The sequence below is a fragment of the Ostrinia nubilalis genome, chromosome 1, assembly GCF_963855985.1.
Source record: "Ostrinia nubilalis chromosome 1, ilOstNubi1.1, whole genome shotgun sequence".
Classification (NCBI taxonomy): Eukaryota; Metazoa; Arthropoda; class Insecta; order Lepidoptera; family Crambidae; genus Ostrinia; species Ostrinia nubilalis.
Genome location: NC_087088.1, coordinates 2,184,438 through 2,197,741, shown reverse-complemented (window position 1 = coordinate 2,197,741; position 13,304 = coordinate 2,184,438). Strand labels below are relative to the sequence as shown.

The 13,304-nt window shown below is 47.7% G+C and overlaps 2 protein-coding genes and 1 non-coding gene across 3 annotated transcripts in view; 1 reads left to right on the top strand and 2 right to left on the bottom strand.

Moving 5' to 3' along the window:
* LOC135077259 (unconventional prefoldin RPB5 interactor-like protein) overlaps positions 1-13,304 on the bottom strand; it is a 250,827-nt gene that overhangs the window by 28,161 nt on the left and 209,362 nt on the right. The gene's annotated exons all lie outside the window — the stretch shown is intronic.
* The window catches only part of LOC135076985 (NBAS subunit of NRZ tethering complex-like), a 43,954-nt gene that overhangs the window by 25,582 nt on the left and 5,068 nt on the right, over positions 1-13,304 (top strand). The window contains exons 29-39 of the mRNA XM_063971548.1: positions 2,477-2,580; positions 3,275-3,483; positions 5,804-6,015; positions 7,009-7,196; positions 8,841-8,996; positions 9,338-9,498; positions 9,933-10,120; positions 10,947-11,083; positions 11,444-11,533; positions 12,365-12,490; positions 12,960-13,127. Of these exons, the coding sequence (XP_063827618.1) occupies positions 2,477-2,580; positions 3,275-3,483; positions 5,804-6,015; positions 7,009-7,196; positions 8,841-8,996; positions 9,338-9,498; positions 9,933-10,120; positions 10,947-11,083; positions 11,444-11,533; positions 12,365-12,490; positions 12,960-13,127 (1,739 nt within the window). The remainder of the gene's footprint in view (positions 1-2,476; positions 2,581-3,274; positions 3,484-5,803; positions 6,016-7,008; positions 7,197-8,840; positions 8,997-9,337; positions 9,499-9,932; positions 10,121-10,946; positions 11,084-11,443; positions 11,534-12,364; positions 12,491-12,959; positions 13,128-13,304) is intronic.
* Positions 8,111-8,183, bottom strand: Trnaf-gaa (transfer RNA phenylalanine (anticodon GAA)). Its single transcript has one exon. It is a non-coding gene; the product is annotated as a tRNA-Phe (tRNA).

Sequence of the window (13,304 nt, the reverse complement as noted above, 5' to 3'; positions counted from 1 at the left end):
AACCATCGGGAGGCGATATCGTAGGGGGTTTCCGGTCGCTCCGACCGTTAACACATTGAGTGCCGCTGGCTCCGTGCACTATACACGTACTCAGCTGCATCGTCGGTCTTGATACGCCCTTAGGCCTTACCTTCCCCTGAAGTACCCGGTCTGCTGCTTCTACCTTCATCAGCTCTGCCTTGCCGGTGGTAGATAATTCGAAGCTGGTGATGAACGGATGCCAACGTCGCGGCCCATCGTTGAAACACCAGCTGCTCTGCGATAAGTCCAGCAGGATACCAGCTTTGGTTATAAAATCTCTTCCTAATAGGGTTCTTGTTCGCGCGTGTGGTAGCACCAAGAACGCGGTAGGTATTATACGACCTTTCAAGGTGACATTGACCTCGCCTTCGAGCGTCGTCTGTAGGTGTTGCGATCCATTTGCAAGCCCTACGATACGTTTGGATTCCCTAAATGTAACACCTGCCTCGCGTAACATATTATACAGCACGGGGCTTGCGATAGAGTGTGTGGCCCCCGTGTCAATAATTGCCACCCCCGTTCGGTTTACGACCTGAATTTCTATCAGCGGTCTCGGATCGTCGTCGCTGTCTATGACATAGGCCGTACTAAAGTCCGATTTACTCGTACTACTCGGACCGGGTGCGCCTTTGCAATTATCGCACTTTGACCTAACTACTCCCAGCTGACCGCATCCGTAGCAACGTAGGACATTACTATCGTTCGACTCAAATGTAGTTACGTCACTTTTAATTTCTTTATTGCGGCAGTTATCTTTAGTATGGCCGAAAAGTTTGCAGTAACTACACCTGGGTCGAACGCGCCTTTTCCCCTCACTATCGCTATACTTCGCATTTAAAACTCGCGGGTTATTCATCGACATGGATTCACTACACGAATCGAGAAAAACTTCATCACGACATTCACGACTAAATGAATTCGGGGGGGTCGTTTACGGCATGCAACGGGTTAACACTCGGGCCCGCCGCGGTCGAGCGGCATCGCGCAGTTGGTGGGTTAACGGGGCTCGCGCTATTATTATTATCCACGTGAGAACTCACCTCTGCCAGCGACTCTTCTACCAACCTGACTTTACATATCAGCTGTTCCAGCCCGTCCACAGCGTCACGAGGCACTCGTTTTCTTATTCTACGATCTAAAAGTCCATAAACAATGTCTAGCTTCATTGCTTCGGGCACTACGTACGGTAACTTTGATAATAAGGCGCGCACTTTGTTCACAAACACATCGGCTCGTTCGTCACTTTGTTCGGCGGAAAATATGTCGCGAAATATTTTATACGCGGGTCGCGGCACGCCGAACATCCCTCGAAGTCGCTGTAGGGCTTCGGTCCATGACGTCACCGACGACTTCACGCCTTGCCACCACACGGCGGCCTCTCCGACCAGCAGCATCGGTAGCCCTCGCAGGGCGTGCTCGTCACTGACGTTGGTGCATTCGCGGTACACTTCGATGGCATCAATGAATGCTTCGAGCTCGTCCGCGTTCTTTGACCTTCCGTCGAAGCGCGCTGTGCACTTCGCGAAGTTACCCGGGCGCTGTGAGTCGGGTTGTGGCGATGATGTTTGCGAATGTTGGCCTCTGTAACCAGTCAGGATGCTCTCTATCAGCGTACGACTGGATTCCGCTTGGCTCCTGGTGATGCTGGAGACCAGGTTCTGGAGCATTTCCTCCGACATGGTGACGTTCGGTGAGGAAACCACTGTCCGGTTCGCTTCGGTGTCAGTGTAGTCTGCGTCCGAGTCCGATCCCTCGTTTCTCGCGGTCCTCGCGGCATTCCTCTTCGGTGGCATGTTGAGACGATAGAAAGAGTGGGTTCTTCAAGTAAATGTCGAAAGGCTTTCGTTGTTTACACTTTGTGTTGAACGTGCCCCGCAAGTTGGGCGTCACTGTAATACTTGTTAAGTTGGTCTCGGGGTCGTGAAATAAGTTCGTAGGCACAATTCGATCATCAACAAGTATATTGTCAATTTAACACAACGAAATGTACATGAAACTTGGTTTATATCAGTCAAAACAATATCCAAACACCGAAATATTGGGAGAGTAATAATCACGCGTCGCGGCCGTGGGCGGACTGGCAATAAGGTCGAATTTAGAAAAGACGCCGGCGACCGTTGGTGAGAGCGCGCCGGCAGAGCGCGCGAGCCCGTGAGTTGTAAAATAAAGCCCGCCAAACTCGAATGCGAGCATTAACCGCAGAGGTCGCGTTACATTTAACATTTTTTTTATAAACTAGAGATATAACTACCAGCTCCGTTTCTGTGTCGCCAGCTTGTATTTAGTATCATAATTCATAATCTGATATTTAAAACATTCAATAAAATATTTTTAATTTCATTCATTAAAAAGAAATAAAAAGACACTAAACTCTTAGATATTGGAGTTTATGTTAAGTTTTAATGGCTTTGGGAATAATCTTGTTATGGAAATTCAGCTTTATTTCTGATCATAGCCCGTCATAGAGAAGAAGGATCTGGTGGCGCCGCCGCAGCCCGACAAGAAGGCGCCGCTGTTCACGTATCTGCTCGACTCCATTCAGAGCAAGTTCCTTCTGAGGTAAATATTCTTCTTTTTGCATAATTAGATAATTAAATCAAGCCTTAAACTTTCCTACGCTAAATTTTTTAAGGTAATTGGTAATTAGTGATACCTAAACTAATTCTTAGTATCTCCGTTAACTTCACCGAATAAGCTAATTATGTCGCCCGAAAAGAGCCGAGAAATTCCGAGAATCACCAAATAACGCATTTGCCGTTAGGGCGGAAAAGTTCTCAAGTAGCTACGACGGACCGAAAGACGTATTGTAGGCAGGCCCCTCACTCCGTGAACCGTCGCTTTTAATCGTATGTAAAGTACGAATCTGACGACGAAACATGAAGTTCTCTGGAAGCACCATTATGCGAGTAGTGCAGGTCCTGTCGATATGGAAATCCTCGGGAGAGGCTTTTTGTCCAGCTGTTGGTTGAACGAAGGCATCTTGGAGAAACTCTCAAAACTATAAATAAAAACTTCAAAATAAAACTTTATTTGTAGCCTATTACAATATTATAGACAAATTGAAACGTTAATGACTGCAGTAGTCAAAGACTGTGTCGCAGTCATTAGCGCCTTCCTCTAATACAGACTCTATAAATAAACAATTTTGGTTACTATTAAATAACTTAATACTTATTTAGCTTTAACTGAATACCTACATGAATTGAATATAAGATGAACTCTCAAAACTGAAGAAACATCTTCGTTTTTCCAGTGACAAGTCCTCATCAGAGGACCCAGACGAGCGCACCGTCCACTGCCCCGAGTTCTACCGCTCGCTGTACCCGCAGCACGCGGCGGCGGGCTCGTGCTACGGGTACGCGCGCTTCACGGCGCCCGCGCCGCCGCCCGCCGCGCGTCTGCTGGCTGGCTACTATGCGCACGCCTGTCTGAACCACGCCGCGCCCGCCGTAGAACCCGCGGGTGAGTTTACCTACCCTACCCTACCGTCTAAGGCAGCGGTTCCCAAACTTATTTAGTCTACTGCCCACTTTGAGAGTTCGCGCGAGTTCGCGCACTCCTGGCACACAATCAGGCGAAGTTATGAGAAGAAGTGATGACATTCATCAATGTTAGCAGCCCGACGCGAAGTACCGTATTTGTGGTGTCAAGCCCCAGAAGGGGGAGAATTGACAATGAGAAGGGACAAGGATAAGAGAAATTTGTAGGGAGTCAAGCAAAGCGCCCGGGGAAAGAGCCCTGAGCAAGTACCTGCGCGCTCTCCCGAGATTCGGTTCGTACGCCGTGAGGCAGGAAGAACCATGGGTGGTGGTGGGATTTGCCCACTTTGAGAATAAATTATTTTTTAGCGCCCCCCATTTTTGTAGTCGAGAGTCGAGTTTAGTCGGTAGAATCCTCCTAGTAGATGACGCCTCCCAAGCCTCTACACAACGTCCCGATTTTTTTCCTGGGTCTCTTACCGCCCCCCTTTAAGCCTGCAGCGCCCACAAGGGGGCGTTATCGCCCACTTTGGGAAAGACTGGTCTAAGGGATGACTTGCTGCTAGGGTTGCCAGGCGTCCGGATAAAGCCGGACATAGTTAGGCTTTTTGATTGCGTGTCCGGCCAAAATAACCGATGTCCGGCTTTTTATTTGGCTGCGAAAGTCCGCGCCAGGTGAAAGCCGAACCACAGAATAAGGCACGCACGCACCAGGACGTTGATGATGATAGTACTCACTCGTGAGCTCACTAATTACACCCCCCCCCCCCCCCCCCCCGTCCGGCTTTTAGGGTAAAATGTCCGGCCAAATGAAGCACATAGTCCGGCTTTTGTGTTTTTGGACCTGGCAACCCTACTTGCTGCGATTGCCAATTCCTGAGGGTCAGTATGGTGGCTTACGCCGATGATATTACCATTTTGATCGAGAATAACTCGAGGGCTGCCATCTAGGCTGTAGCCGCCGAGGTCTTTAAGCCTGGTGAATAAGACCCCCAATTTTCGCTTCGGAAGTGCCTCAATCTGTTCAGGCTGCTACTACGCGCACGCCTGTCTGCAGCACGCCGCGCCCGCCACCGAGCCCGCGGGTGAGTTTTTTTTGGCCTGTATCTCACCTGATGGTAAGTGATGATCAGGCCAAAGGTGGAAGCGAGCTTCACCCGGAATCCTCAACCACGGAGAAACAATATTACCTCTAACTGCAGGAACACAACAATGCTGTTAACATTGTTGTTATGGCGACAGACTTAGGTAAGATGGTGGTAGCTAGCCAAGCGGACTTAAAACAAGCCCTACCACCAACCAAACCGAACAGCAAAATCTGCCCCCACTGGGAATCGAACTAGGGACCTCTGCGTCTGAAGTAGGTAGTCTTACCACTAGACCACAGAGGCCGTCAAGTCAGTAGTGACGAGCGCGTACACTGCCCAGAGTCTACTCTATACTTTGGAACGTTTTGCCAGGGGGGGGGGGGTCAGCATGGTGGCTTATGCCAATAATGTTTTGATCGAGGAAATCTCGAGGGCTGCCATCTAGGCTGAGGCCTCAGTCCTGGTAACCGACTAGCTAGGCAGTCCGGAATAGACTAGGCTTTTTCCCTGTCAACTCATCTACGATGACGATCAGGGAAAAACTCGAAATACGCCCAGTCATTTGCTTCGGAGATGCTTCGATCCGTTCAGGCTGCTACTACGCGCACGCCTGCCTGCACCACGCCGCGCCCGCGGGTGAGTCTACCTACCCTACCCTGCTATAGTCTAGTGGATGCCTTGCTGTGATTGCGAATGACATAGGGTCAGCATGGTGGCTTACGCCGATGATGTCACCATTTTGATCGAGGCAAACTCGAGGGCTGCCATCTAGGCTGCGGCCGCTAAGGCCTTAAGCCTGGTAAACTTCCACCTTCGGCCTGATCGTCACTTACCATCAGGTGAGATACAGGCCAAGAGCTTCCTCGTTGTGAATTTTAAAAAAAGCTGAGGCCCAGAACAGACGGTGAAACGCAACTGCAACAAAACTGCAACTGCTAGTTACTTTTGAGTTGCATCTAAGTTTCTGCCATAGCGTCCGTTGAGAGACCACACATGACGCGACCAGTTTGAAACTTTCAGTTTCAGTTTCATTCATAGGAATCATTAGAAAGTTGCAGTTTCGTTGCAGTTGCGTTTCACCGTCTCTGGGCCTTAGTCTTCACTGCAGGTGCACGCCCTCTTTGTTTGATTTGCCCTACAATCCTAGCTAAAGTTTAAGTTATTAACGGAAAGAGTTGGGGTAGTCTTAAGTAATACTTGACTTTTTCATTGCAGTTGTCCAAAAATGCGCCGAAGAGATCCTATACAAGGACACGCCCCTAAGCGTGGCTTGTATGCTGCGCTCGACGCAAGACTATGCTCGCACTAAGAAGCTCCTAGACACCCACAACACCGACACGGCCGTCAGCGCCACGCTCTACGCCACGCTCATGAAGTGCAACGCGCCGGAATTGAGGGATAATGTTTATCTGACGCCGCCCTCTGTGGTGAGTATACCTTCATCTGTCTATTGTTGAATATATGTAGTTACGCCTCGTTCGTTCGTTCGTTTTAGCCAAATGACGTCCACTGCTGGACAAAGGCCTCCCCCAAGGTTTTCCACAATTAACGGTCCTGCGCTGCCCGCATCCAGGCTCTTCCCGCGACCTTTACCAGATCGTCGGTCCACCTAGTAGGAGGCCTGCCCACGCTACGTCTTCCAGCCAGTGGTCGCCACTCGAGAACTTTCCTGCCCCAACGGCCATCGTCTCTACGAGCTATGTGCCCCGCCCACTGCCACTTGATTTTAGCAATTCTGCGAGCTATGTCGGTTACTTTGGTTCTTCTGCGGATCTCCTCATTTCTGATTCGATCACGCAGGGAAACTCCGAGCATGCCGGAGTTGAGGGATAATGTTTATCTGACGCCGCCCTCTGTGGTGGGTATACCTTCATCTATCTATTGTTGAATATAGTTACGCCTCTCCCAAAATATATGCGCCAAAGAGATCCTGTACAAGGACACACCTCTGAGCATGCTGTCCATGCTGCGTTCTACGCAGATTTGCGCGCGCGCAGAATGCTCATAACATCGATACGACCGTCAGCGCCACTTTTAACCGCCTCTGTGGTCTAGTGGTAAGACCACCTGCTTTAGACGCAGAGGTCCCGGCTTCGATTCCCAGTGGGGGCAGATTTTTCTGTTCGGTTTGGTTGGTGGTAGGGCTTGTTCTAAGTCCGCCTGGTTAGCTACCACCATCTTACCTAAATCTGTCGCCATAACAACAATGTTAACAGAATTGTTGTGTTCCGTCAGTTAGAGGTAAGATAGCCAGTTCCTCCATGGTTGAGGATTCCGGGTGAAGCTCGCTTCCATCTTCGGCCTGATCATCACTTACCATCAGGTGAGATACAGGTCAAGAGCTTCCTCGTTGGGGATAAAAAAAAACTCTCATGAAGTGCAAAATATTTTTATGAAGATGATTTTTTTGTTCTTTCCAGATGGCCCAAACAACTCTAAAACAAAAGAACGCGTCGCAAGAGCAACTCGAAATAATCCGGGAGTGCATCGACCGGCTGACCGGCATGGGCGAGGTGGAGCGGCTGCGGCGCCTGGGCTACGGCGTCAACGGGCTGCTGTTCAACGCCGACGACGACTACCGCGCCGAGACCGTGTACCGGGTCGCCAGGTAGGTCATAGTCCGGGAGCATCGACCGGCTGACCGGCATGGGCGAGGTGGAGCGGCTGCGGCGCCTGGGCTACGGCGTCAACGGGCTGCTGTTCAACGCCGACGACGACTACCGCGCCGAGACCGTGTACCGGGTCGCCTGGTGGGTCATAGTCCGGGAGCGCGTCGAACAATAGGGTACCCAGTCGACACAGCAATCAACGCATGACATCACTATTGCGCTAAATCAATGAGGGCTATCGTTTTAGCGCTCACCAGTTAGCGCCACTGTAGAGTAAGGTCCTGTCACTTGCTAGTAGCGAAGACAGTGGCACCAACTTGTGAGCGCTAAAGTGGTAGGAGGACTATCCCATTTGCACTCATCAAGATGGCGCCACTGTAGAGTAAGGTCCTGTCAATCGCCAGGGGTGCCAACTGTTAAGTATAAAAACGATAGCCCTCATTGACTATTATTTTGTCACTTTCAAGTTTCAAGGATAGAGACCGTGTACCAGGTGCGAATACGCCTCCTCACACCTACAAACAACTAGCTCATGACGTCACTGTTGCGCCAACTCAAATGGCCTATTTGGCAAGTTGCAACAAGCGATCATTTCAAGGTGATGCATGACATTTTTATTTCGTCAAGTCACAGTCAAAGTAAAAAACCGGGCAGAGGCCAGAGACCATTTACCTGGTCACCAGGTAGCAATGCGTTTACTACAGCAATACAAGCTCATGACGTCACTATTGCGCCAAGTCGGCTGAAGCCTGTTGACTATGGTTTTGTTTAATCTTCTTGAACTACTTCTTCACTTTTCATAAACAAAATTACTAAAAATATTTTAGTAAAATAAAAAAGTAATAAAAAAAATTTATAAGAAAAACATTAAAAAAAATTATTGAATAAGTAAAAAAAATACAAAAAGACTTTCTGCCGAAACCCGGGATTGAACCGGGGACCTTTAGATCTTCAGTCTAACGCTCTCCCAACTGAGCTATTTCGGCGATATTAGTTGTGACGAAATTAGCAATGAGTATCTCTATTTTTTTGTTGCTGTTTTTTTTTATATAAAAATAAATAAAGATAAATTGTATAGGTATTTGCAATATCTTAAAACACTTTTTTACATATAATGCCTGGTTCAGACACAGTTGCTGGGCAGTTCTCGTACATTTGCATCAAGCCGTTACCGCACGGTTCCTTATTGCCTCGCCAAAATATTTAGTCAAAAAGATTATTTAATGATAAAATATGCCTTTTATAAGACAGTGACGTCACAGCTTGGTTAACGTAATATTTTTATCATTTTAGCAAACCACAGAAGCCAAGAAAAAAGTGAAGAGTTCGCAACGTTCGTAAAAGAAAATCTAAAAGCATTTTTAAAACCCTATTTATTATCCAGAAGTGATATGTTGTCCAGAGGGCTGAGTGTGAGTTTTTTTCAAAATATGACATTTAATGTATGACGGATTGTACAGCGCCCCTAGTGGGAAACTATCAAAAACTAAAATTTTCATACAATTTTTAACTCACACTCAGCCCTCAGAAGTGGTGGTAAGGCAAGCCATTTGGGACGTGTAGAAGCGCCCTGGAAAGGGTCCAAGTACTGAATAAAAAACTTTGACCTATTTGCAGAAAATAAACGTTTCTTATTATCCCAGGTCCAAGGAGCCGGAGCACGTGGAGGCGGCGTGCTCGCTGGGAGCCAAGTACGGGCTGAGCGCGCTCGACGTGTGGCTGCAGCACGCCGCCGCGCACGCGCACGCGCCGCTGCCGCCGCCCGCCGCCGCCACGCGGCAGCCCGGCGCGCACGATAGGTTAGTGCTAGCTAACGACGGCACATCACAATGCAGTGTACTGTAGCGTTCTTTATAGTAGTACAGTGTGATATTGCAACAAGAATGTGTTTTGTGATTTATGCTATGAATATCGCTACACTAGAGTTTTAATTTAAACTATTATTAGATAGATGATGATATGACTGCCTTTGTTCCGCCACTTTTTCTCAAGAATTCTGAAACGACATTTTTATATTGGAGAGAAGTAAAAATTTTCATATTCTTCTCAAATAGTCGTAATCTAAGTCAACCTATTTTCCCAATTACTATTAACGTAGGCTTAAATAATTTCAAAATTACATTTAATTTTACCACTCCAGAATCAAGGAGACCCTATGGCCCCTGATCCGTGGCGACGACCACAGCGCGCTCATCAACCTATTCACGATCCTCAAGGGCATCGACGACAAGCCGCCACTGTTCGGCCTCACCGCCGCCGAGCACATCAAGCTGTTGAAGAAAGTCAAGGCTGCTTCTTCAGGTAAACAAAATAGTCATCATTTCGTTTTAGTACAATGAAAATAGCAGGAATATTGGTATCGTTTTTTTGCAATTGATCAGTTGACACCAACAACCTATCAAGAAACACTTCATTCCAGCTCTGAAAACCGAGTTACTCTTCTACGGGTTGTACGGACGACAGCACATCAACCTAAACACAGTGGCGTCTTATCTAGTTGCAATACAGGCTATTTTGCAACAAAAATGTATAGGTTGATGTGCTGTCGACTGTACAAATTGATTTTTATTGGATTTAAAAAAATATATATCAATGGAGTTCGCGACATTATCACCACTGCCATACAAAATCTATGGGATTTTGACAGCTCATAAAAAATATGTTACGGTGTCCACAACCAAACGACGTCTCGACGTCGACCAAATAACTCTCCTTATGACAATGTCTTTTCCCAGAGCTGGATTACAAGATGCTTCTGGAGCAGCCCACAGCAGATCAGTACTCGGCGCACCTACTGCGTGTCCTCAAGCCTGAAAACGTGGGCATGGTGGTGAAACTCATCAGGACCCTGCCGCCTGCCTTCAAGCCGCCGCTGTCCGTCAACGCGCTGTACACCATGTGGCTCACCAGGCTCTTCTTTAGTGTAAGTTTAGTGTTGTCTGGACTACAAGTCTAGAGCAGCCCACAGCGGATCAGTACTCGGCGCACCTGCTGTGGGTCCTGAAGCCTGAAAACGTGGGCATGGTAGTGAAACTCATCAGGACCCTGCCTCCTGCCTTCAAGCCGCCGCTGTCCGTCAACACTCTCTACACCATGTGGCTCACCAGGCTCTTCTTTAGCGTAAGTCTAGTGTTGTTTAAAAGACACTCTAGAGCAGCCCAAAGCAGGTCAGTACTCGGCGCACCTGCTGCGGGTCCTGAAACCTGAAAACGTGGGCATGGTGGTGAAACTCATCAGGACCCTGCCGCCTGCCTTCAAGCCGCCGCTGTCCGTCAACGCGCTCTACACCATGTGGCTCACCAGGCTCTTCTTTAGCGTAAGTGATTTCAGGGATACAATAATTACAAAAGAAAACGAATACGGGGAAGAGAAAAAAGACATAGTGGAAATGAAGCCGTAAACAACGATAAAAGTGAAAAATAAAAAGGTTGATCCACAACAGTATAGTTCAATATGAAGGTTCTGAGCGTAAGCATTTTTTGTTCAGACCTAGATGCTTCTAGAATAAAGACGACAACGGGTCACTACTCCGTCCAGCAAATGTTGGAAAAGTAAAGAAGCGACTCTATTCGCTAAGAAATTTTAATAAGAATATATGTAGTTGAATAATTTTTCTAACTAGAAACTGTAAAATTTCAACTTTCAAATGTTAAACAAATGATAGAATTAACGTCAACATAAAGTACCTAACTAAACGAATTTCGACGAAACTTAGTAAAGATAGTAAGCAAAAAGTTTTTTATGTCCAGGTGCCGCCGAGCGCTGCTAGTAATAAGAAATGGATGCAGCAGTACCGGCAGTGCGCGAGCTACTTCAACAAGCTGGCCAAGGACGACCTGCAGGAATTCGTGGCCAACACCTGCTTCACCAGGGAAGCTATCGAACGGTACATACCTTCCACTCCAGCGGGGCTACTCCGAAAAACGTTATCCGAAGTTTCGAATGTTGCCATCCCTCTCACGCAAAGCGAGATGCCAGCATGAGAGACGGTGACAAATAAACCCGAAACTATGTTAACAGCGTTTCGTAGTAGCCCTGCTATTCTTGATCTACTCGCGGTATTAACAGCTATTCCATAATTATGCTTCTTTTTAAACGATTTCAAAATAGGAACAGTTCTCAATTGTTTTTCTTTTGTTCATAAAATAATACTTCACGTTATTTTGTTGCCTGCCAAGAGTGATTTAGCAATTTTTTTTGTTCATTTTGTTGACTATTGATTAAAATACATAAATTTATTTTTCAGCGTACCGGCCGGCACTCGCAGTCTCATGATAATGCAAGCAGTGGACTACTGCCAGCAGGAGCAGGAAAACGACTTCAAGTTCAATAAGAAGTACGTATTAATACAATTATTCCTGAACGTATACATTATCATCATAAGTGCATATAGTCAACATTTCAAAAGCACGACCTTCTCTAATTCACCAGAAAGATTAGGCCTGTAATATACTACTACATAGGTCAGACGAGTCGGGGAAGTGATGATGTGTGAGTGAGAGTGAGTGATGTGCGCATATTTTGTCCCTTAGTTGCCTTTTATGACAACTGAGGGAAGAGCGGGAGTGATTCTATTCTTCGCTGGAACAAATGATTTAGAACAAGCACAATAAACGGGTTGGGGAGCCCTGATGTTTGCACATTTTTCCCTTAGTATCCCTTAAACACAAGCGCAACGAGTTTGGGAGCTGTGATCTTCCCTTAGGCCTCAGCCTCGAACTTAGCGGGCAGCGGGGCGGCGGCGGCGGCGGCGCGGGAGCGGCAGGATCTTATGCGTAAAATCAAATAGACCGGTTCTCGAAAACAGCGGCGCGGCAGCGGGCAACGAGCGGGCAGCGCACTCCTTCTTTTGCCCACAATAAATCGAGCGTTAGGAATAAATTTGAATCGAAATAAAATTGTCGCCGTTGTTCAGACATTTCGTTTGCGAATAAAAACAAATATCTCGACAACACAACCCCGAACACAACACTTCGCCGCTAGAGCGCCGCGCGAGCTGCCCGCTTGTTTCGAGAACGGGTCTGCGTTGCCCGCCCCGCTCCAGCGCCGCCGCCGCTCCCGCCCCGCTGCCCGCTAAGTTCGAGGCTGAGGCCTAAATCATTCATCTTAAAGAGACCAGATGACATTAGATACTACAAGCTTAATAAACTACATTATTGTCCCGTAGCGAGCAAACGTGGGCGGGCGTGGGGCAGGAGTTGTCCCGCTGGGCGCGCTTCCTAGACAACTTCCATTCCAGCACCATACAAGCGCTAGTTGACGGCTCCGGCGTGCCGCGCACAGAGATATGGCCGTGAGTATACTGGGTCTTATTTATTTATTTACTTTATTGGGCTATCAACATGAGATACAGTATTAAACACAACAAAATAAATTAAGCCAAAGGTCTCTAGCTAACTGCTCCCACACATATTGTACCGGAAAGCGCAATGTAGGACATCCACTCACAAGGTGAACCGATTACCTCATAAAGGTACCAGGAAGGCGCTGGATGCAGGTAGCTACCAACCGGTCATTATGGAAATAATTGGGGGAGGCCTTTCAGCAGTGGACGTCCTAAGGCTGAAATGATGATGATGATGAATGAGGAGATGTATAGCAGAGAGGAGATGTGAGCTGTGCTTAGCGGAGATGTGAGATGTCAGAATTTGAAATGACGATTTTAGTAGTGCGAGGCGCGGCGAGACACATTTCCGCTCTGCCGCGTTTTTAATGCTATTTACTGATTCTAGAGTCTGACGATGATATTGTATTCTGTGCAGAGAGATAGAAATGAGTCACGGTGACCCGGACAAGGTGATAGAACAAGCGGCGGCGCTAGTGTCCCGCGGAATGCGAGCGGGACCGCTCAGCTCGCTACTGCAGTGCCTCGTGGGCGAAGACAGCCACCGCGCCTTTGAACACCTGGCGCGGCACGCGAATACTTTGCAGTGAGTATGGTTTTTTTTTCTGGAAGCAAAGGCGTTGAGCAAACAGCCTAGTAACAGAGTAAATACAAATGAGTAGGTCATTCTGTCAGTGTGTGCGTGCGCGCCGGATACGTATTGGCGCGCTCACATACAAACCGCGCCCGGTGCGTTTCTATGAAGATAACCTACTCATTTGTA